This window comes from Phocoena sinus, chromosome 3 (genome assembly GCF_008692025.1).
Source record: "Phocoena sinus isolate mPhoSin1 chromosome 3, mPhoSin1.pri, whole genome shotgun sequence".
NCBI classification, from domain to species: domain Eukaryota; kingdom Metazoa; phylum Chordata; class Mammalia; order Artiodactyla; family Phocoenidae; genus Phocoena; species Phocoena sinus.
This window is the reverse complement of record NC_045765.1, coordinates 612,501-634,823: the sequence shown is the minus strand read 5'-3', so window position 1 is coordinate 634,823 and position 22,323 is coordinate 612,501. Positions and strand designations below refer to the sequence as shown.

The following is a 22,323-nucleotide window of genomic DNA, read 5'->3' as shown; positions in this document are numbered from 1 at the left end:
GGGCAACCCCTCCGGGCCGGGCGACTGAAAACGGAAGATTATTGACAAACCGGCCGCCCGGAGTCCGCGGAACGTTGGAATTGACCAACGCGCGCTCCCCGAGCTTCCTGCGCACGCTTTTGTGTCGGGGGGGAGGGCACTGAACGGGGCACGGGGCGCTTTTCCCGGGGATCCCCGCCAGAGAGTCAGGGCCCAGGCAGAGCCCACCCCGGCCGCGGGCCCCGTGGTGTGCCCTCCAGGGGCCCCTTTCTGCCCCAGAGCTGACGCTTTATAAATAAACCATCCAGGCTGGGGAGGGTCGCCAGGGAACTGCCCTCCCCACCCGGCGCTCCCACTCTCCTCGGGGCTCCCGAATAAAACACCGATTCCAACGGGAGTAGATGAAACAACCCCGACCACAGCCCCCCGCGCGCGCATAGAGACCACTTCCTTCCGCTGGGAGGGGGCGCACACGCTCGCGACCCCCGGTCACCCCCGCGCCCGCCCCCGTACAATATGGCAGGGGGTGAGATCTCCAAGGGAGTCGCAGAGAAAACCACACCAACTCCGACCCACTGGGATCGGCTTTCCGGCCCTGGACCCCCACCCACGTCCCTGACCAACTTTGGGGAGCCCCCTCATTGGCTTCCAGGGCGCGCGGCGCCCACCCGGGACAGAACGCGCGATTTAAAAGTCCGGCCCACCCCTGCCCCAGCCTCACCGCGCGGGGCCCGCTCGGGGGGCGCAGGGCCCACTCGGGGGGCACATGCCCCACGCCTGGCGTCTGGCCCTGCCCCGGCCGCGCCTGGCCTCCGGCCCGGGCCGCGAGCTGCGCGCTGTTGGCTCCCGGCCACCGCCGGGTTTGTGCCGCGCGCCGACTCACCGAGTCTCCAGCCGAGTCCGCGTCTACACCCCCCACCGACCCGATTGGTAAAAGTCTCCCCGCGCGCAGCCTCCCCCGCCCCTTCCCTCCCCCCCCCCACCGGCGCGCTCACCGCCCCGCAGACAAATCACCGGGTGACAAATCGCTCTCAGATGCAAATACCTCGCCGGTGATTCAGCGCCGCGGCTCGGGACGCGGGGAGGGGTCTCGTGAGGCCCCCTCCGCCTTCCCGGACGCCCCCTCGCCCTCCGCGCTTCGTCCGACGACGCTCGACTAGCACAGGGGTGCTGGGGAAGGGGAGAGAGTGGACGGAAATTTTCACGTCGCGGCCCCTTTAAATGATAATAAATAATAAAAGGGAAGGGGAACAGGGACGCGGTATACCCCGCCCCCTATCTAGGGACAGTGGGCAAAGTGCGCGCCGCGGGCCCGAGCGTACATGATGCCGAGGGCGCAGGCGGGGCTGGGAGCGTCCCAGGGGGAGAGGGAGGGGAGGAGGTTGGGGCTCTGTCTGGATGGGATTTGGGGACGCTAGCCTGGTCCGGGACCCCCCCCCTTCACCATCTTACCGAGCGCCTAGGATAGACCTACCGGGCTCAGAGTTTCACTCCCGCCCCTTACACTAAGGAACTCAAGACTTCACCCCCCTAGAGTGGTGCCTCGGTTTCCAAGTCTGTAAAATGGGGATTAGAGACTTGATAAAGGAAGGAGGGAGCTGCGGCGACGGGAAAAGAGAGCGGGGCGGGGTCGGAGGAAGGGAGCGAGGGCCCTGCGGTGGGGGCGCTACACGGTGGGGAGGGGTCTGGGAGAGGGCGGGGCTGCCAGGCGCGGGGGCACCGCATTGTCAAAGGCGTGGGGGTGGGGAAGGGCGTCCAAGATACCTAGGAGGGCTCCTCGCGAAATCCTGTTGACCCCTACCCTCCCACCCCCACCTGAGGTTCCCATCACCTCTTGGTGACTACCCAAACCTTCTAGGAGGAGAGACAAGATTATCTTCTTGGTAATAATAGTTCAACAACAATTTCCACATTTAGAGCGCTCGGTTGTGCGGCCAGGTGCCCAAGGCATGAGGGTCACATTTTTGTGTAGCAGAGACTCTTAATGTCCCCATTTCAGAGAGCGGGAAACTGAGGCCCAGAGTCGGTTGGGGGAGGTGGGCTTGGGGTTGTGGACTCAGGTGGGAGGTGTGAGCCCCTGAGGCCACGCCTGCGAGCTAATCGCAGGGGCCCAGGCTCCAGCTCAGATAAGAGCCAAGTGGGAGCATTGGAGGGCCGGCGGGGGCCACCCAGAGGGCCCTCACAGGGAGGGGCCAGAGTCCCTGATCTTTAGGGGGGGGTTGTGTGCAGCCCCCACACACACACACACACACAACGCACAGCATTGCCATCTTCTGTGGGTAGTCCCCCTCTGGACATCACCCGCCCCCATCCGCTCTCTGGGGAATTCCCAAGCCCAAGGGGATGGTGCAAGGGAGCCACCCCCAGCCCAGGGCCAGAGTTCTGCCTGCCCCTTTCATTTACCCAGCCTTCCAGCCCCTGGGGCTGCCCTTAGCCTAATGACAGCAGGTGGCAGGGAGGCCTCTACCTTGAGGCTATTAAACTGCCAACCCCAGCTGCCTGCCCCGCCCCTGCCACCAGAGGGGCAACAACTGCCCTGCCCGAGGAGGGGGGAGAGTTTGGAGACCCAGGTGAGCTGGAAGAGGGAAGCCACCCTTTAAGGGCCAGGCCCCAGATCAGTTCCAATGTGCAGGAAAGCCCCCTCTCCACCAAAGAGCCAAACCTCAGAATGCATCCCCTCCCCCACCCCAGGCATGTGCATGGGCCTCCCTGTGTCTCAGTTTCCCCCTCTCTAAAATGGGCCAATTTAAATTTATTCCTCCTACAGTGGTTTTGAGGATGACATTCCCCTCTGGTCAAAGGGAAGGGGGCAGGGAGGGGTCTCCCGAAGGGCAGGAAGTGTGCCACTCTGTCCCCCATTTCCCAGAGGGAAGTGACTGTCTCTAAGTAGCTGGGTGCAACTTCCCAGAGGTGCCTGGCCCGGAAGAGTGAGGAGCTGCAGGATTCCCAGCTGCCTCTAGTGAAGGGGGTCCTATTTTTAGCCCAGCAGGGAGCTGGGAATTGATACCAGATTTGCTGGCTCTACAAGGGACTGGCAGAAGGCCTGGGCTGCACCTGGGTCCTGGCTGTGTGATTTTAGGTTAGTACAAACCCTGCTCTGGTCTCTGTTTCTCAAGCTGGGAAATGGGAATGCTGCGACCCCCAGCCTCTAAGGTTTCCTGGCCAGACCAGCTTGTGGGGGTCCTGTAAATACGAGCCTGATTCTCACTTAGCCCCTCATACAGTCACTCCTCCTGCCCTCCATTCAGGCTGGGGGGTGCAGCATCTTTTTAAAAGTTCTGGGACTTCCCTGGTGGCGCAATGGTTAAGAATCCGACTGCCAATGCAGGGGACAGGGGTTCTATCCCTGGTCCGGGAAGATCCCACATGCTGCGGAGCAACTAAGCCCGTGCGCCACAACTACTGAGCCTGTGCTCTAGAGCCCGTGAGCCACAACTACTGAGCCTGCGAGCCACAGCTACTGAAGCCCCCACACCTAGAACCCGTGCGCTCCACAACAAGAGAAGCTACCGCAATGAGAAGCCTGTGCACCGCAACGAAGAGTAGACCCCGCTCACCCCCGCCCGCCGCAACTAGAGGAAAAAAGCCTGCGCGCAGCAACGAAGACCCAAGGCAGCCATAAATTAATTAATTAATTAAATTAAATAAAAATTCGCCCAGATCACAAACTGCCCTCCTTCCCACATATATTCCCCGTGAAACATATTTCTGCCTCAGGGCCTTTGCCCTGGCCATTCCCCTGCCTGGACCACCCTTCCCCAGCTGTGCTTTTTCATTCAAACTGGAACCTCACATCACCTTGTTTTATCTTCACCCAGGCTCTTCTGTTCAAAACAGCTGCAGTTGTTTAACCTCCTTAGCCTTGATCACGGCTGGTTGCATCTCCAATCCCGAGGTTGGGCCGGACACATAAATGTTGGTTGAATGAATGAAGTCATGGGTCCCCTTCTGTCCTCCCTCACCCCATGGTATTTTTGGAGTCTGTCTACACAGAGGTGGAGGGCAAGTTAACTATTCACCATCTCAATCTCAAAAAAAAAAAAAGGAAAGAAAAAGAAAGACCTGAAGGGGATGCTGGGCCCAGCCCCAAATCCCAGAACGCCGACTGGCCTCCAGGTTGCCTTGTCCCTGTGAACCGGGGTCTATGAAAATGTAATTATAACTTCTTTTAAAGTAAGAAGAGAAAAGAGAGTATAATTATAAGGAATAGATAGTCATGAATCCAGCCTAAAGTAATTCGTCAGTATACCAACATAGCTGCAAAATAGAATGTTTAATATTTTTTCATAGAAGGGGCCCAGGAGACCCAGAACATTCATAGTGCGGCTCTGCTTGACCCATTTTGCAGCAGGGACACTTTGAACCGCTGGTCCAGGTTGTGATACGCATGAGCGACTGCCCCTAGGCCCTGGGGTCCCTCTGTGGGGTGGACCCAGCGAAGCCAGGACCATCCGCGGGGTTCGCGCGCCCCCTGCCGGGCACCTGTGGACTGCAGCCGGGGAGGCGGGGCTTCCGCCGGAGGCCGCCAGGGGGCGCCGTCTCACCTGTAAACGAACTTCCCGGGTCGGACGGGGAAACGGAGGCCCGCCGAGCCCTTCCTGTGGCTCCTTAGAAATGTTCCGGGGTAGAGTTGCCAGACAAAATACAGGACTTGTAGTTACATTTGGATTTCCAATAAACAACAAATAACTTTAAATGTATCCCAAATAAATATTGCACAGGACCTAATGATACTAAAATTTTTTTTACTGTTTATCTGAAATTGAAATTAACACCTCTCCCGACCCGCCCGGACCCCCGGGGCTTATCCCCATGCTGTGGTTTCGGGTCCCAACCCCATCTCACCCCCTCCCAGTTTAGCTGCACCAGCTGTGTTCAGTTCACATTTCCTGGTCTCACCTCCTCCAGGAAGCCTTGCTGGAATCACTGCCACCAAGGTCAGGCTCACAGTTACTCACAAAGGGCACACATATCTCCTTTGTAACCGTTTTCACTGCTGTTATTTGCATCTCTCTAGGTAGTTCGCCACTCACCGGCCCCTTTGCTAGACAGGGGCTCTGTGTGGGTAGGGGTCAGAGGGTGCCTCGTACCTAGAGCCTGGCACGCAGAAGGCGCTCTGAAAACTGCCCAGCTGAACAGACTTGAGGATAAACCAAGGGTCTGCAGTTTTGGAACGATGCCTCTTCCTGGATGTCCCTTTAACTTCATTTTAAAAAAAAACTTTTTCGAGATCTTTGTACATTTTAAAAAAATATTTATTTATTTATTTGGCTGAGCCGGGTCGTAGTTGCGGCACGCAGGATCTTTAGTTGCGGCATGCAAACTCTGAGCTGCGGTATGCATGTGGGATCTAGTTCCCTGGCCAGGGATGGAACCCGGACCCCCTGCATTGCGAGCGCGGAGTGTTAGCCACTGGACCACCAGGGAAGTCCCAAGATCATTGTAGATTCTAATGCAGAGATATCTCTCTCATACATCTCACCAGGCTTCTCCCAACAGTGACATTTTATAAAACTGTAGTACCACATGGAGATCAGGATATTGGAATTGCTACATCCCACCCATGGATTCGTATTTCCCACTTTACTTGTACTCACGTGTGAGTTTTCTCTGCAATTCTATCAGCTGCGTGGGTTTGTGTCTCCACCACAGTCCAGGGGCAGAGTGGCTCTGTCGTAAGAGTCCCTCATGTTGCCCCTTTCCTGTCATCTCCTACCCTGTCCACCACTCATCTGCTCTCTGTTCCCATATTTTTGTCACCTCAGGGACGTTACAGATGGAATGGTACATCGTGTAACCTTCGGGGACTTCCTTCCTACACTCAGCGTCATTCCCAGAGATCCACCCCGGGTGTGTGTGTATCAACAGTGTGTTCACAACTCAGACCTGCTGAGTGGGCGTGGACGGACCACGGGTGCACCTGTCGAAGGATGTCTGGGTAATTTCCAGTTTGGGGCTATCACAAATAAAGCTGCTATGATCACATGAGTACACATTTTTGTGTGAACAGAAGTTTTCATTTCTCTGAGATAGGTGCCCAAGAGTCCCTCTGGAACTGTGTTCGGTTGTTTTTGTTTTGTTTTGTTTTTTCGGCCGCACGGCTTGTGGGATCTTAGTTCCCCAACCAGGGATCAGACATGGGCCCTCAGCAGTGAAATCATGGAGTCCTAACCACTGGACCACCAGGAAATTCCCTGGTTTTTTTTGTTTGTTTGTTTGTTTGTTTGTTTCAAATTCCTTTTTCACAGGAAATCCTGCCACTCATTCCCTGAGTTGAGTTTTGGGGGGTGAGGCGAGGAGAGGGAGGGAGGTGGGCAGGGCCTGTGGGCAAAGGGGAGATTTCACCCTCATGCCCGGCCTGGTACAGAGACCAGGAGTTGAAGACCAGAACAAGCGAGCTTCAGGCCAATGCCTATGTCAGAATGGAATGGCCTCCCCTTCTCACATAACATCTTTGCAAATTTGGGCTCTTTGGAGACCTAGGATGTCCCCACATAATTTGGAAGGACGGAGGCCCTCCAAGAGATGGGCAGTTGTCCTTCAGGGTGACTAAGCCTGAGGCCTGCAGGGCCTCACCCTAACCCTCCCCCTGCCCAGCAGGCACACGCAGCTCAACAGACCCAGAGGTGGGTCTGTTCTCCCCACCTTGAATCTGGGTGTGACTCTTACAGCACCCAACAATTCAACGTGGAAGGAGTGAGGCTCTGCGGCTCCCACCTCTACTTGGAAGTTTACGCCAAGGCATAAGCCTGACTTTCCCCAGACTGCCACGTTTGGAGGAAGCCCAGGCAGCCTGTGGAGGAGTGCTTGGCTGCCAGTGTGAGACCAAAGTCTTCTCCGGCCTTCCTGGTCCAGCCGCTAGGTCGGCTACTCACTCAACACCACGTGGGTCACAAGAACCGCCCAGCTGAGCCCACTCACTCACCGAATCGTGAGTGGTGATACACTGATGCTGTTCTATGCCTCTCTGTTTTGGGGTGGTTTGTTACGTACTGCTAATCCTGTGTGTCCCAGGGACAGCTCTGTGCACTGTGCTCCAGGGAGGCCTTATTTATTCAATGACACCCATTATTTTCCAGCCAGGATTCTGGACGCTCACCTGGTAGCAAGAAGAGCACCTTTTTATCAATTTTAAGATGCACATCGTGTTCACTTTTTAACATCTCTGAAAATGGCACGAATCTTACAATTTTACAGTCAACTACAAGGCAGTGTGTGAAAGTGTCTATCGATGCTTCCTTGAAAGTTCCAGAAAGTGCCATCAGCAAACCATCTTCAACTTCAGGAAACACAGAAATAATCATTACAATATCAATAGTGGCAAAGTTGTACAAGAGCGCAAAACATTTTCACTATGATGAACATGGACAAAAATAAAGACATTAATAGCAGAATTCCAGCAGCTGTTGTTTAAGCAGCTCCTGTTCCAGAGGGGCTCATCTTGATTCCCCCAGAGAGGGCTCAGAGAGGGGCAGCGTGCTCCCTCAGGACACACAACCTGCGCGGCCCCAGCCCACCGCTGCCTGGCTTCGGGGGCCTGGCGGGGGCCTGGTGGGCGGTCAGGCGGTGCAGCTCGGTTTGGGGGGCGGCCGGGTCCGAGGGTCCCGACCGGCGGGGCCGCCGGGGAGCGCAGGGGCAGACGCGGCGGAAGGCCTGACGGAAGTGGGAGCCCAGGAAGGCGTAGAGCAGGGGGTTCAGCGCCGAGTTGCTGTAGGACATGCAGTGCGCCCAGATCTTGAGCGCGTAAGCTGCGTAGCTGCGGGGATGCCAGGCGCCCGCCGGGCCTAGCGCCTGCAGCACCAGGAACAGCTGGATGGGGCCCCAGCAGGCGGCGAAGAGCAAGACCACGGCCGCCACCAGCCGCGAGACCTTGGCCCGCACAGCGCCCGCTCGCTCCGCCAGCAGCTGCCCCTGGGGAGGGGGGGAGGGGGTATGAGGGAAGGCGAAGGACCGGCAGGGGCGACACCCAGGGCTCTCCGCTACTTGACCCTCTTAAATTCCGGCCCCCCCCGCGCGCCACCCTCCTCAGATGCACCTCACCCCCCCCTACTGTGCCATCCCCCCATCCCCTGCCCGGCCGCGCCCCCATCCACCCAGCCGCGCACCTGCAGGGCGCTGTCGCCGGGCGCGGGGCGCACGGCGGACCGGTCCAGGTGGCGCAGCATGGCCCCGTAGCAGGCGCAGGTGGCGACCAGCGGCAGCAGGTAGAGCGCCAGCAGGTTGTAGAGCGCGAAGGCGCGCTCGAAGGAGCGGCTGGGGAAGGCCTCGCTGCAGTAGGTGCGCGGTCCGGGCGAGAGGCGATGTAGGGCGAGAACCGGCGCGGACACGGCCGCGGAGCCTGCATCACAGGCCCGGCTGAAGACCTGGCCCGGGGGACGAGGGGCGCGAGGGGGCCCGGGCCCTGGTCTCCCCGGTGCCTCTAACCCCGGTTAGGGTTAGGGTTAGGGCAACGGACATCGAGCGCCTCCTAGGCGCGCGTCTGCCCGGGTCCGTGCCCTCAGTAGCCCTCGCAGGGAATGCCATTGCGTCCGTTTCCCAGATGAAGGAGCGAGGTCCAGGGAGAGGCAGTGAGTGTGTGTGCGGAGTGTGAGCCCAGGGCACGAAAACTTGTTCCCCCTACCCCGTGCGGCCTCCGTGCTGCACTCACCCGCCCAGATACTGAGGCTGACAGCCAGCGCCAGGTGGGGCGTGCGGCGGTGCAGGGCGCGCAGCGGGAACACAGTCACGTACCAGCGGTCCACGCTCATGGCGGTCAGGGTGGCGCACGTGGCCTGCACCGAGACCTGGGAGGGATGGGAGCCCAGCGTGTGGCCCCCTGCCTGGTCTGGACCTTTCCCTGTCTGCGCCCTCCTTGCGGGTCCCCCACTGTCCAGCCACTCGAATACAGGCAGGACCTGTCCCGGGAGGGTCTCCAGGGCCCAGTAGTTGAAGGGGCAGGAGAGGAGGGGGTGTCAGAGAGGAGCCCAGGGTGGTGGGGGAGGGCGGAGTCATTAGGGGTAGGCTGAGGCCCCCAAGACTGAGACCAGGAGAGGCAGATGCATCCTAGGATCCCGAGACGGGTGGGGCAAGAAGTAGCAGGGCTCCGAGCGCCCGCCACCCCACTCCCCGCCCAACCTCCATTGTCCCCCGTCTTCCTCCCTCCCACCCAGTCCAGGTTTCACCTGCTCCAGCCCCACCCACCCACCCCCAGACTCTGTCCCCGCCCCGCCCACCTCCACGCCCAACAGGAGGTCACACCGACTCCTCCCTCTGGCTCCCCGCCCACACCGACTCCTCCCCCTGGCTCGCGTACCGCTTCCCCCAGCCCGCTTGCCCCCAGCCCACGCACCTGCTGGATGTAGTTGAGGAACTTGCACATGAAGTCGCCCAGCACCCAGGCGGGCAGCGGGTAGAGCAGAGCGGTGAAGGGCACGCAGCACAGCAGGAACGTCAAGTCCGTGACCGCCAGGTTGGCTGCAGGCGGGGGACGCGCGGGTGCTAGATGTGGGGTGCATCTGCCTAGCCGCCCAGCGCCCTGGCCCAGCCCACTGGGCCTCGCCTTTGTTCCAGTGACCAGCAGGGTGGCTCGCGAGGCCCCCAGAGAGGTCCCGACATCCGTGGGCAGAGAAGTTGGGGCACCCTCCTCTCACCCTTTTATATTTCATACACCCCCCAGCAGGGGCTTCATAGCTGTTCAAGCAGCAATGGACCCTGCTCACCCCTGTGGGGGTTGCGAGTAGGCCCCCGCCCCTCTGAGCCTCAGTTTTCTTACCTGAAAATTGGGTAGAGTGGTGTTGCCCAACAGCCAACATAGAATGGGGAGCACTGACTGAGTACACAGCCGGGCAGGGCACCCCCATCACACAAATGTGTAAACTGAGCCTCTGGGGCAGAGGGCGCAAACTGGGGGCCCGCGGGCCACGCAGTCTTTCCCCCACTCCTTTTATTCATCGGACACCATGTTATAAGAACCACATTTCAATCGGACATCTTCCTTGAGTGGCATGGCCAGCGCTCCATGGGCCACACTCTCCAACCTCCCTTTTAACTACTCCGGTCACCGTGGAACCCTCCAACGCCAGAGTTTGCGACCTCCAGCCTAAGGTACAGGGACAATAGGGAAAGGACAGGGAGCCCTGCAGGGGAGAGATCCCTATCTAAGAGGACTCCGACGCACCGCTAGGGGCGCCCCTGGCCACTCCGCCCTCGTGGCGACCCCCGGAATGGCCCGCAGGCACTGCGCAGCGCCTGGGCGCTCACCGATGTAGAAGTTGGTCACCGTCCGCATCTGCTTCTGGCGGCAGATGACGAAGATGACAAGCGAGTTCCCTGCCAGGCCCAGCAGCATCAGCGCGCCAAAGAAGAGCGGCACTAGCCAGGCGTCCACGGGCCACGGCGCCGGGGCCGGGCCGTCCGAGTCGTTGGCGCCACAGCCGGGACAGCTGGATGCGTTGGCCAGCGCCCACCAGGACCCGTTGGGCCCGGACGTGGCCAAGGCGCGCATTGCCGCCCTCTTCCTCCCAGCCGCCCTCCGGGATGGGGCAGTGACCCTCCTCCCGGCTGCCCTCCTGGGATGCACCACAAGGTCTGGAGCGCGGCTTCGCTGGGCTCCGTGGATTCTCCGCTGGTGCTCAGCCGCCGCGCGTTTATACCCCGCATCCCACCGTGTCCCCGCCTTCCCGCCTCTCCTGCAGCCGCTGGCCACTCCTGTGCGCCCTGCGGTTCACCAGCGCAGCACCCTTCTCTCCCATTCCCTCCGCCCCCCCCCCACACCTTGGGGGCCAGGATAAGAGCACAGGAGGGGGGAGGCTGGAGGAGGGGCTTGGGGCGGAGCAGGGGTGAGGTAGGCTTCCCAGAGGCTGCTGTGGACCCGGGAAGGACCGATCCTACCCCAGGGGAGGGAAGGGTAGAGACCCACCAGCAGGAAAAGCAGGGGGACAAAGCCACAGAGTCTAGGGAATGAGGCAGAGGCCATGACTTTGACCTTCCATGGGGCTGGGGCTCCCGGTGGGTGGGCCCCGCCTGGCAGTGAGGTCAGCCCTCAGAGGTCCTCCGTATCTGCTGCCAGGGTTTGCCCCAGGACACTGGCGAGCCATGGAGGTTCAGGGCAACAGAAGGATGCCCGGGATCTTGTGGTTAGAAGATGCCTGTTCTTAACCTCAAACAAAACAAAAGAAAAACAAAAAAGGAACCAAAACTCAACCTCCCCAGGACTTTGCTGCGAATCAGACCCCTTGAGAGTGTCCACCTCCCACCTAACGGGCATTGATTGGCAGATACCAGCACTGGGACACAGACACCTGTGCTGCTGGTAGTGGGAACCAGGTGGAGGGAAGTTTATAAAGGATAATGTCGATCGCCAAACCCACACCCAGAAATGTACCCCAGATACTAGCCTGTGAGGCACGAAACAGGGCACTGGGATGTTCTAAGTAGCAAAAGAAAAGATGATGCCGTCTGTGTAGAAAAGACTAAAAGGGGGGAAAGAAATGAATAAATATGCATGGGCATCAAAGGGCATCAAATATCTCCAGAAGGAAGTACTAGGAGCCTGGGGGTGAGACAGGCTTCAACATCATTCTTGACAATGGCCTAAAAATTCAGAAAAGGAAAAAAAAAATCCCTTTGGGGTGGTAATGAGGGCCAGGTTAGCATGAGGAGACCCAGGGATACTCCACGGGCATGGAGGGGGCTGCTGAGTTGAGTGGGCCTGGGAGAGAACGCAGCAGGGGGCTGGACCTTGGAGGGGGCCTCGACGGGGGTGGGGGTGGGGTTTGGCAGCAACGGCTCATGGACTGGCCCAGGGTCTGGGAGGGTGTTAGGAAGGTGACGACAGGGACTTGGCAGTCCAGTGGTTAAGACTTCCCGCTTCCACTGCAGGGGACACAGGTTCGATGCCGGGTCGGGGATCCCACATGCCAGGCTGCGAGGCCAAAAAAAAAAAAGAAGGTGAGGACAGGAATGAGTGAGGCCCCAGAATCACGGCAAGGCCCAGGCTGCGTCCTGTAGAGTTAGCACATCTATCGAGCAGCTGGTCATCATGGGCCAGAACCGCAGACCAAACATCCCGGCCCCCAGATCCCCTGCCCAAGCACTCCCCCCAGAGGTACCATCTCCCAAGTTGTATCACCTTGATTTTTTCATATTTATCTACATGAGGTCACACACTGTGTGCTTTCTTGGGTCTTGTAATAGTTCCTCCTCCTTTTTCTTTTTTTATTTTATCCCCTCTTGCTCTTTATATGTTAAAGCAATCGGGTTGTTTGTCCTGTACAATTTCCACCAGGCTGGATCTGGGGGTTGCATCCCTGTGGTGTCTCTTATCGTGGTCCTAGTTCCCCATTTTTCTTTCTTTTTTTTTTTTTAATTTACTTATTTATTTATTTATTTATTTTTGGCTGCGTTGGGTCTTTTTTGCTGCACGCGGGCTTTCTCTACTTGCGGCGAGCGGGGGGCTACTCTTGGTTGCGGCGCGCGTGCTTCTCACTGCGGTGGCTTCTCTTGTTGTGGAGCACAGGCTATAGGCGCACGGGCTTCAGTAGTTGTGGCACACGGGCTTAGTTGCTCCACGGCATGTGGGATCTTCCCGGACCAGGGCTCGAACCCATGTCCCCTGCATTGGCAGGCGGATTCTTAGCCACCGTGCCACCAGGGAAGTCCTTCCCCCCACCCCCCACCCCCCCACCCCACTTTTCTTGTAGAATGAAGGGTGGATTCTAGATTCTAGAGCTGGTTTAATTCTCTGTTCTTAACCCTCGGGTCAAAAACCAGGTCTGTCATCAAAGGCCCCCCCCCCCCATCTCATCGGTCTGTCCCTTCTCCTCCACCTCTATTCTGCTCCTCCCCCCTTCACCTAGTACCCTGCTCTAGCCATTCTGGATGCCCCAGGGCCTTTGCACTGACTGTTCCCTCTGCCTGGCATACCCCTCCCACTTTTGCAGGCTGCCAGTCCTCTTTCCAAAGGTCTCCTCTTCCCTAGCCCAGGGCGGGGAGGTCCTGTTTGATCACTGCTGGGTCCGGAAAGCACAGCCCCCACCCCAAGGACAGTGAGCATTTGCTAAATGAATAAACTCTAAAAGGCAGAAGGAGGTGGGGTTAGCTTTGTTCTATTTTTAGAGAAGAGTAGATTGAGGCACCCAGCCAGGACTCCAGAGGCTGCACTTTACAGAGGACAGGGAGGGGTCTGGTGGAAGGAAAGCCCTGTTGGTGCTGGGTGGGGGTAGCATGGGTCATTTCATCTGTCCAAGCCTCTGAAAAGGACGTCCGCTTCCTTCCTCCTTCCCCAGGCCTCAATTTCGCCATCTGTCCCCCTAAGGCTGGGTGCCGTTCCCACAGCCCCGCCTGGGCGCAGGACAGGCGCGGCCTTCTGCCCCGGTTTCCCCGGGGCTGGGTGCCGCCCCCTCAGTGTCCCCGTCCGTGCCTCGGGGCTGGGTGTCCCCCGCTTCAGTGTCCCTGTCCTTGCCCCGGGGCTGGGTGTCCCCGGCCCGCAGCTCGGGCTCGGCCGGGACTTGGCCGCAACTCCACCAGGCGCGTCCAGCCTCCAGGCTCCGCCCCGCCCCGCCTCCGGCCTCCCGTCACTTCCTGCCCGGCCCAGAGAAGGCCCTGCCGGGCGGCGGCGACAACAGCAGTGGCGTGCAAGCTATGGTGGCGCTGGAGAACCCGGAGGGCGGCTCGGAGGAGGCGGCGGCGGCGGCGGGGGTCGCCCCGGGCGGGCGGCGGACGCTGTGAGCGCGGCCGGCGGGCGGGCGCGGCGCGCTTCCGGGCTCCGGGGCCCCCTCCTCTTACCCCCTCCCGGGCTGCAGCCCCCGGCCCGCCCCGCCCCCTTTCCTGGGGGGTACCCCACTCGGGTGGAGCGGGGTGGTGGTGGGCTTTGTTGTCAGTGGGTGTTTCCCGGGGAAACCCCATCCCCGTACTCCCGGGCCTTTGCCGGGGCGCAGGGGGCACTCCTGTGTCCGCGTCTGCGGACCCCCGGCGCCCGAGCTTCGGGGGTCCCGGGCGCCGCGTCGGGTGAGGCGGTGCCGCTGCGCGCGGTGTACCCGGAATCCGCGCTGGTAGTGTTCTGGGTATTTACCCACTTGCGGCTGTTCCTGTCCCCCAGCCGGGGATTTACCCCCCAGCCAGTCCTGTGTACCCGGCGGGGTTGTGAGCCCCCCACCTCCCGGTGGACGCGCTCTTTGTTTTTCTCCGGGTAAATACCCAAATGAATGGGGGGCTTACAGACCCGGGTCAACACGAGCCTGTGTGTCCTGGGACGTGGACTGGAGGCAGGTGGGCGGCCCCATATGGGGTATGCCCCCCTCCGCCAGGTTCGCAGATCTCTTTCTAACCCGAGTGTTGGTGCAGAAACCCAGGTGGTCCACCCTGGCTGCTGGGGTTTCATTTCTGCTTCTTCGTGTGCCCTTCCTAGGGGCCCCGGGCGGGCTGTTACCCCTTCGGTGCCTCGGTTTCCCCATCTGTAAAATGAAATAACAGCGGTCCTCTATTTGAGGGGCTGGGGTCAGTGACCCTGCACTTGGAGGTGCCCAGCAAAGCGGAGGGTCCATTCTTTAATAATTATCTTAAATAGTTCACTATTGTAGGTGTTTTGTTATTTTAAAATAATTTTCTCATTTTGGTATTTTGTGATTGCTTTATTATTATTATATTTGTTATTACTTTATTGTTATTATTACCCAGAAGCTGTACTGGTCTCTACAGATGTGGTTATTTAAGGGGCCTTAACCCACTCGAAGTGGGTATTTACCTGCCAGGTGGGTCCCTCCAACCTGCCCCCATCCCCCCTCACCTCCATTCCCGGGGCGGGAGAGGGGGGCTGCTGCTCCTTCTGTCTGCCCATCCCAGCCTGAGTCACCTCCGCTCTGAGCCCTCCTTGGTTTCCTGCTAGAGAAAGTAGGTTCCTCTTTGGCCTGTTCCTGGGGGAGGGGCAGATGCCAGAGAAAGGGTGTGTTTGCCTAGAGGAGTGGGTGTTAAAGGCCCCATCTCAAAACCCTCAGGGAGAATTGGGGGAGGCAAAGGAACCTGTCCTCCTCAAACCCAACCTGACTTAGCAGCTGTTTCCACTGTCAGGCCTGTCCACCCCTGTTGGACGCTGGCCCCTGCCATGGTGCAGACATTTCCCAAGGCCTGCTGGGTCCAGGAAGCCTCACGTGCCCCATCCGGGTGGTCAGTTTCCCCATCTGTAAAGTGGTCTCTTTGGGTGGCTGGGGAAGCAGATGAACTGGCCCTTGGGTGAGTGTGTAAACAGAAGTTCCGGGTGTTCATTCAACAAGCAGCTATTGAGCACCTGCTGTGGGCCAGGTGCTGGGGACACAGGAGCAGCCAAGAGGGACCTTGGCCTTATCGTGCGAGTTAGTGAAGGAGGTGAGAATTCAGAAGTAAACAAGTATGAGGACCGGCTGGTTTCTGATGCTAACCGGTGAAGCCGGAAACGGGGCTGATTGGACTAGTTGGGGGGTGGGGCAGTTTCTCCCAGGAGGTAACTTTTGAGCTGGGACCAGAAGGAGCCTGAGAAAGGGTTCTTCAGGCAGGAGGCTGAGCACATGCAAAGGCCCTGAGGCGGGCTGTTCCAGGTCAGCTTGCGATGCAGTAAAAGGGCCCTGTGCCTGGAGCAGGGGCAATGAGGCAGAGAGAGATGGGTGTTGATGTTCTGATGTGGATGTATTTTATATAAAGTTTATGCTGTCCTCCACCCCTCCTCCCCAGCGTTCATTACAAATCTGCTGCCCGCTCCGCCTGCCCACTCTGTGGCTCCAGGCTCTGCAGTCTGCCCCAGGCTCCTGCTGGAATCTCCTGGAATCCGAGAGGGTAGTGAGGCCCCAGGAGGCTTGTGGGACCAGGCAGCAGACCTGCAATGCCAGGCCAGGGAGAGGCTGGGCCTTGTCCTGAGGGTGCTGGGGAGCCACAGGTGATGGTGGAGCAGGTCAGGGAGCAGCTGGATCTTTAGTCCAGTGGGCTGTGGTCTGAGGGGTCCGGCAAAACCTGAGTTTGAGCCCCTCTGACCACTGTGGCCCCAGAGGGAAGCAGGAGTCTGGATGGTTCAGTGGAGTGGTCCTGTTCAGACCAGGTTCGAATCCTGGTTCCGCCCCGGGTCCCGAGGTGACAGGGAGCCCCATTTCTTGGAGCCCCATGTCCTGAGGGCCCGAGCTCTCTCACTGAGTCCCACCCTGCTCTGAGGTTCCCCGACAGCTCCCCCCGGATGTGGTCCCGTTATCTGCCCTGCCAGGCCACCGTCCTGGCCTCCGTCCATCTGCGGGGTGGAGACACAGGCCCTGGAGCCACAGCGAGGCCACAGCTGAATCTGGAGCTTGGGGTGGGGGTGCCTGGGCCTCAGGAAGATTGCGTCCAGCCTCAGAATTGTGGGCTCTGTACTGACTTGAGTTGCCCTGCCCTGTCCCAGCTGCCCTCTTTGCAGCTGTGGGGTCTCGGGATAATGACTTTGCTCCTTGGTTTGCAAATCTGTATAACGGGCATCAGAACAATAGTACTTGCCTCCTGGGGTGATGGTGAAGGCAATCGCTTAACCGGGCTGTGATCAGTGGTGTGGCCCACGGGGTGAGCTCCCAGTCACAGGAGGAAACCAAACAGGTGGCAGCTTGGGGAAAGGTGTGTGTCCTGGTTCCTCTTGGCTCTGAGTGCCCCCTCCCAGACCAGCAGGGCCCATCGCTATCCCCACTTTGCAGAGAAAGAGCTGAGGCTCCAGGTCACACAGTGAAGCATCCGTCGTAGCTGGGATTCAAACTCAGGGCTGAGCTTCCAGGCTCTACCCCTGCCTGCGTGTCTCCTAGTCATTTTTTTTTTTCTTGGCTGCACTACGCAGCTTGTGGGATCTTCTTTCCCCGACCAGGGATTGAACCCTGGCCTCGGCAGTGAAAACGCCGAATTCTAACCACTGGTTGTGTGTCTCCTATTGTGCCTGCATGAGTTTACCCATCAGGTAATTTTTCATAGATTTTTGCCTGAAGTGTCATCCATGAAGCCTGCCCCACCCCAGCCTAAGACAGGGCTGAGGCTCGTCAGCCTATTTGCTTCGTGATCAAGATGTAACAGCCTTTCTGGCCAGGGCAAAAAACTTAAGGCTGGGGACTCTTTACATATGTATAGACCTTGGTGAGTGTGGGCTTCAATCCTGACTTCTTTGAGGCACCTTGTCCCACTATCCTAGGGCTTCATGGCATTTTCTAGCGCCTGTTTGTGGGGCAGGGGTCATGCTTCTCTGTTTAATTTGTGTCTTGGGAACTTTGAACACTAGGAAAGTTTGGGTGGAATTCTGGACTCTGGGTTCTACTCAGTCTCGGAATCGTGAGATTTTGCTGGAGACCTGATTGGGCAGTTATTTTTTTGAGCATCTATGTATGCCAGGCAGGGCTACAGTGGACACCAAACTCTGCCCGCATGGAGATCACGGTGGGTGGTGGGCAGGGTGGTAGAACGTGTGGCCATCAGGAGAACCAGAGCAGTGAGGGGGCGGGTCCCCCTGAGGAGGTTTGAGCAGAGGCCAAAAGGAGATGGGAGTGAGCCATTCGGAGCCTGGGGTGTGGGCACCGGGCCGGGGCACAGCTGGTGCAGAGGCCCAGAGGCCGGGCTGCCTGGCGGGTTGGAGCGGAGGCGCAGGGTGAGGAGGAGGGGGAGTCCTGGCACCCTAGACCCTCTTAGGCTGAGTCCACCACTGGCTCCCCAGCGTGAGGGTTTCTGAGCCGGGTGGGACCCTCCTCTCAGCCTGTGGTCAGGGGCTGACCAGGGAGGAGGCCCTGCAGCTTCTTGCCCGGAAGTTTCCATTCAATATCCCCCCTCTCCCTCCCTCGTGGCCGTCTGATGCCTGGCCCTCAGGTCCCCAGCGGGAGGCCTGCCTGGGCCGCTAATCCATCTCCAGGATTAGTGCTCTGGGTGGGGGTGGGGGGAACCACTCTGTCCACCTCCCCCATCCAGCAAGGGGGCCCCTGGGGCATGAGTCAGGTGGGCCGGGGCATCACCTTAGCTCCTGGGGGCTGTTTTCTGGGTTATCTTCTGTTGGAAGCATGGGGTTGGGGGTGAGGGGATGCTGCATCAAATGAAGTCTCGAGAATCTCCCAGAGGAGGGAGACTCTGGGCCTCACCAGCTTGCAGCTCAAACCTGGAAGCCTGGGGGAGTGGGCAGCAGCTTTCTTGGCCTCCCACCCAATGTGTGGCTCCCCTTCTCTGACCCTTGGTTTACTAACCTGTCCTCAACGGTCCCTGCTTCCCGGGTGATGTGACGATGAGACACAGTGACATTTTAAGGGCTGCACATGTGATAGGGGGTGAGCTTCCCATTGTGGAGGGAAACCAAGCAGGGGATGGCTGTGAGAGAGTGGCGATGGTAGGGTTGTGCCTGGGCGTCCTGGTCTGTCTTGGCCCTGAGGACTGCCCCCTCACACCTGGCCCACAGGCCCCTTCCGGGCTGCCTGCCCGCTCTAGCCAGCTCCCAGGTGAAGAGGCTCTCGGCCTCCAAGCGGAAGCAACACTTCATCAACCAGGCTGTGCGGAACTCAGACCTCGTGCCCAAGGCCAAGGGACGGAAGAGCCTCCAGCGCCTGGAGAACAGTGAGCAAGGGTCGATGGGCGCCTCCTGGGGGCTCCTAGGCCTCAGACAGCAATGGTGTGCATGTTCTGTTATCTGAGCCTGGCCCTGAGCTGGACAACGAGAGGGAGCTCTGGGCATTGGAGCTGGGGCTTTAAAGGAGGTGTAGGAGTTCAACAAGCCAAGCCAGGGCTAGGTAGGAGGAGTTCTGGAGGCTGGATCGTTCCTGTGCCTTCTGGGAAAGACAGCTGGAGCGTGGAGGAGGGGAGGCTGGTGAGAGTAAAGGCCCTAAATATAGAGGTGTGGGGGAGGAAACATGGTCCTCTGGACCCTGTGGAGCCTGGCGGGGGGGTGGGGGGGGTTCGGGGGGGGCCTGAATGCAACCCCCAGCCCAGAGACCGTCTGTTTCCATCTAGCCCAATACCTCCTGACCCTGCTGGAGACAGACGGAGGCACACCTGGCCTGGAGGATGGGGACCTGGCGCCCCCGGCAGCACCCAGCATCTTTGCAGAGGCCTGCAGCAACGAGACCTATGTCGAGGTGGGGCCCTGTATCCTGCCCTGGGTTCCCCCACCCACCACCAGGCACTGCCTATGCTGGACCCTGTGCCAGGAGCACCCATCCCCTCCCTGGTCCCTTGATGAATACCCTGGGTCTCCCTCCAGCGACCTGAAACCCACCCACCCCAGAACCTTCCAGCACCCGTGGTTCATCTGCTTATCACACTTGGAATTACTGATGGGATTGGGGGTGTGTTTGGTTCATTTCGATTCCCTGCCCCACACAGGTGGGTCCGCAAGTGCCCCACGAACTCCTGGCCGGCCCAGTGGTCACATGTGTGCACAAGGAGTATTTCTGTGCACTTGTGGCCCCCCCGATGTGCATTAGCCAAATGGGGAAACTGAGGCTCGGGGGCTTGCAGTCATTAGTAAGGGCCTGCCTGCCTCTCTTCCAGATCTGGAACGACTTCATGAACCGCTCTGGGGAGGAGCAGGAGCGGGTTCTCCGCTACCTGGAGAACGAGGGCAGGAGCAAGGCGCGGAGGAGGGGCCGCGGGGAAGACAGGCGGAGAGGTGGGCCTGGGTCGGGGGTGGGGCTGTGGGGCAGAGGTTTGATGCCCCCCCCCACCCCCACCCCACGCGCCTGGTGTGGGAGGGCGGGGTCAGGGCAGGTGGGGAGGAGCCCGGTGTGTGTGTGTGGGGGGGTGGGGGTGGGGGCCAGGGCAGGTGGGAGGAGCCTGGCGTGTGGGCGGGGCCTGCGGCTCACTCCCACCTCTGCTCCACTGCATGGACTCTTGCAGAGGACCCGGCCTACACGCCCCGCGAGTGCTTCCAGCGTATCAGCCGGCGTCTACGAGCCGTTCTCAAGCGGAGCCGTATTCCCATGGTGAGTACCAAGCCTGGCCTTGGCCTTGTCTCTTTCCACTTGCTTGGTCTCTTTTGAAGGCCCTTTTTCTCAGCTTCTCAATCATGGGCAGGGTGAGGGGAGACCAGTAACCCAGTGAACGTGGTGTGATGGAGCAGACAGGGCAGGATATAGACTAGTGAGATCCGAGTGCAGGACCCAGGGCTGGGCAAGGGTCTCCTTGAGGGTGGGAGGGACAGGGGCAATGAAGGTGGGTTTTGAAGGATGTGTAGGAGTTCACAGGCCAAAGACTCAGAGATTCAAAGGTTTGGATGTGTCTGAGTGCCTGGTATCCTTGGAAACGGTTAAGTAGCCTCATGTAGTGAATCAGAGGCCACATTTGAACCCAGGGCTTTGGGCTCCAGAGGCTGTCATGGATGTGGGGGGCCTGGACATCTTGGCTAGGGTGCCACAGTTGTCCTGACCCCTGGGCCTGCCTCTCCTGCAGGAAATGCTGGAGACCTGGGAGGAGCGGCTGCTGAGGTTCTTCTCTGTGTCCCCCCAGGCCGTGTACACGGCCATGCTGGACAACAGGTGACTGGGTGGGTGGGGGTGGGCGCCGTGAGCTCCCCCGGTGTCTGGCTCTGGCCACTCAGCATCCATTCCCTGCAGCTTTGAGAGGCTCCTGCTTCATGCCATCTGCCAGTACATGGACCTCATCTCAGCCAGTAAGTGCCTGGCAGCCCCTGGGACCCCAGTTGGCTGATTCAGTCTGGGGGAAGCCAAGGCTTGGGCTTCCCCGGGGTCTGCTTACCCGGTGGCAGGCTTTGGAAGAGGAGGGACAGCGTGAACACAGAGGTGGCAGTGCGATGCTGCCTTGATTCGTCAGAAGCGCCTGTACCTCTGGCCCCACGATGGATGATGCTGTGCACACAGACTCCCCTCCGCCTGCATCTTCAGGGCTGGGGAGAGAGGGGCCTGTGTGGGGCTGAAGAAGCTGGGCCTCCAGGGACCCCAATGTCTGCAGAGTTCGCATTTAGCTGTAGCCCCCCTCCACTGTGCCACACATGTGACTTCTGGCAAGTCCCTTCTCCAGCCTGTGTGCCCCTTTTACGATGGGAGTGATCTTGGGACACAGCCCACCCCCACCCCCCCATGGAGGGTCCTCGCAGACCCTTGCTGGCCCTCGGCATCCCATCGGGTCCTCTGTCTCCATGCCCGTCTCTCTGCCTCCTGCCTGGAGTTGCTGAGGAGACAGTTTCCATGGCAACCCCAGGATGGTTCCTCTCAGGCTGCCTGGGAGGGAGATGCAGCCCCCACACTTGCTTTTGTTCCCACTGACTCAGGATGGAGGGGCTGGACTGGGGGTGCCTCTCTGCGGGTGTGGAGCCGTGGCCTGAACATAGGAGGTGGGGCCTGGCAAGATGGGGAGCAGGGGAGAGGGAGCCGCCGGGCCAGAGGCTGGGAGGTGGGCCCAGCTTGGGTTGTATATAGCTATGGTTCAGGTTTTGGGGTGGCGGGAGGTGGGTGAAGGGAGGTTGGTGGAGCCTGGGCCACCGGGGGCCTAGGTGGTTCCCTCTGAGGGCAGGGATGGAGGTGGGAGACCAAGGGTCAGGGCGGGACCCTCGTTCAGTCCCCTTGGCCTCGGGCCAGTGTGTCTCGGTGGTGCGTGCGTCTCTGTGCGCGTTGGACATGGGATAAGTAACGGGAGAGGAAGGAACAGCTCGAGCTGCTCTCAGCGCCTGGCCTGGGACCTGGGGGGTCGGGTCAGCCCAGCTCGTGGGGACCTGGGGCAGGACAGGCCGAGGGCTGGGCTCCTGTGTGCCACAACCCTCGCCTTCCTCCCTGTCTTGCCTGTCCCCCCGGCAGGTGATGACCTGGAGGGCAAGCGGCAGATGAAGGTCAGCAATCGGCACCTGGACTTCCTGCCGCCGGGGCTGCTCCTGTCCGCGTACCTGGAGCAGCGCAGCTGATGGCGGCCCTGCCCCCGGCCCCGCCTCCCCAGTGCCAAGACCTCCCGTAACATCACTGAAATATCTTTATTATTTTTAGAATTTTCCCTTGGAAACGTGCTCTTCCCCTTGGGGTGGCTCCCACACCTCACCCCTTCCCCGCCCAGCTTTCCGGGTTAAAGCTGGCGGCTGGGCTGCCCCCCACGAGCACAGTTCGCCCTAACTTCCGCCCCGGGGCCTAGACTCGGGAGGAGATGCCTGGCCTGGTCACTTCCCTGTCCCTTCCTGGGTCAGCGTTTTTGGCCCCGTGTGAAGCTTAAGCGAGGAGGGAGAGGCTGGGTTTTTATCATTTTTAATGAATTTGGCGTGATTTGTTGTAGATTTTTAAATTTCCCTTTTGCGAAGATAAACCAAAAACTTGCCCCAAGTGATAAATTGGGGGGCTTCATTCCAGTCCCTGCTTGACCCTCTCCCAGTTTTTGGCTTGGGTGGAGGGTCTCTGGGGCCCTGCCCCTCGCCCTGGGAGCATTACA

At 59.5% G+C, this 22,323-nt stretch overlaps 3 protein-coding genes across 7 annotated transcripts in view; 1 reads left to right on the top strand and 2 right to left on the bottom strand.

The window, feature by feature from the left end:
- ARID3A (AT-rich interaction domain 3A) overlaps positions 1–1,189 on the bottom strand; it is a 35,956-nt gene extending 34,767 nt beyond the window's left edge. Inside the window, exon 1 of one of the 3 annotated variants that reach the window (XM_032626043.1) lies at positions 1,025–1,189. The gene's annotated coding sequence lies outside the window, so the exon portion shown is untranslated. The other 2 variants (XM_032626045.1, XM_032626044.1) reach the window with 2 other exon arrangements.
- Positions 1,190–7,323: 6,134 nt separating this feature from the next.
- On the bottom strand, positions 7,324–10,695 carry KISS1R (KISS1 receptor). Its single transcript, XM_032627817.1, has 5 exons — positions 10,219–10,695; positions 9,308–9,432; positions 8,627–8,762; positions 8,085–8,317; positions 7,324–7,890 (listed from the first exon to the last, which is right to left on the bottom strand). Exons 1-5 carry the CDS (start codon positions 10,460–10,462, stop codon positions 7,441–7,443), a joined length of 1,188 nt encoding a protein of 395 aa, XP_032483708.1. The 5' UTR covers positions 10,463–10,695; the 3' UTR covers positions 7,324–7,440.
- A 2,830-nt stretch (positions 10,696–13,525) lies between these two features.
- Positions 13,526–22,323, top strand: part of R3HDM4 (R3H domain containing 4) — a 9,222-nt gene continuing 424 nt past the window's right edge. Inside the window, exons 1-8 of one of the 3 annotated variants that reach the window (XM_032627059.1) lie at positions 13,526–13,682; positions 18,362–18,516; positions 18,910–19,034; positions 19,450–19,567; positions 19,795–19,880; positions 20,347–20,432; positions 20,511–20,566; positions 21,708–22,323. The exon at positions 21,708–22,323 is cut by the window's right edge and continues 424 nt beyond it. In XM_032627059.1, coding sequence (XP_032482950.1) covers positions 13,600–13,682; positions 18,362–18,516; positions 18,910–19,034; positions 19,450–19,567; positions 19,795–19,880; positions 20,347–20,432; positions 20,511–20,566; positions 21,708–21,811 — 813 coding nt within the window. In that variant the 5' untranslated portion in view covers positions 13,526–13,599 and the 3' untranslated portion in view covers positions 21,812–22,323. Of the gene's footprint in view, positions 13,683–15,558; positions 17,065–18,361; positions 18,517–18,888; positions 19,035–19,449; positions 19,568–19,794; positions 19,881–20,346; positions 20,433–20,510; positions 20,567–21,707 lie in introns of those variants that run through there. The other 2 variants (XM_032627058.1, XM_032627060.1) reach the window with 2 other exon arrangements.

Bases quoted from the DNA above. Each gene is read 5' to 3' on its own strand.
- KISS1R (XM_032627817.1), bottom strand. From the start codon at position 10,462: ATGCGCGCCTTGGCCACGTCCGGGCCCAACGGGTCCTGGTGGGCGCTG. The intron at 8,318-8,626 runs GTGAGTGCAGCA...CCTGTGATGCAG, and splicing joins CAGCCTCAGTATCTGGGCGG to GCTCCGCGGCCGTGTCCGCG. The intron at 7,891-8,084 runs GTGCGCGGCTGG...CCCCCTCCCCAG, and splicing joins CCGGCGACAGCGCCCTGCAG to GGGCAGCTGCTGGCGGAGCG.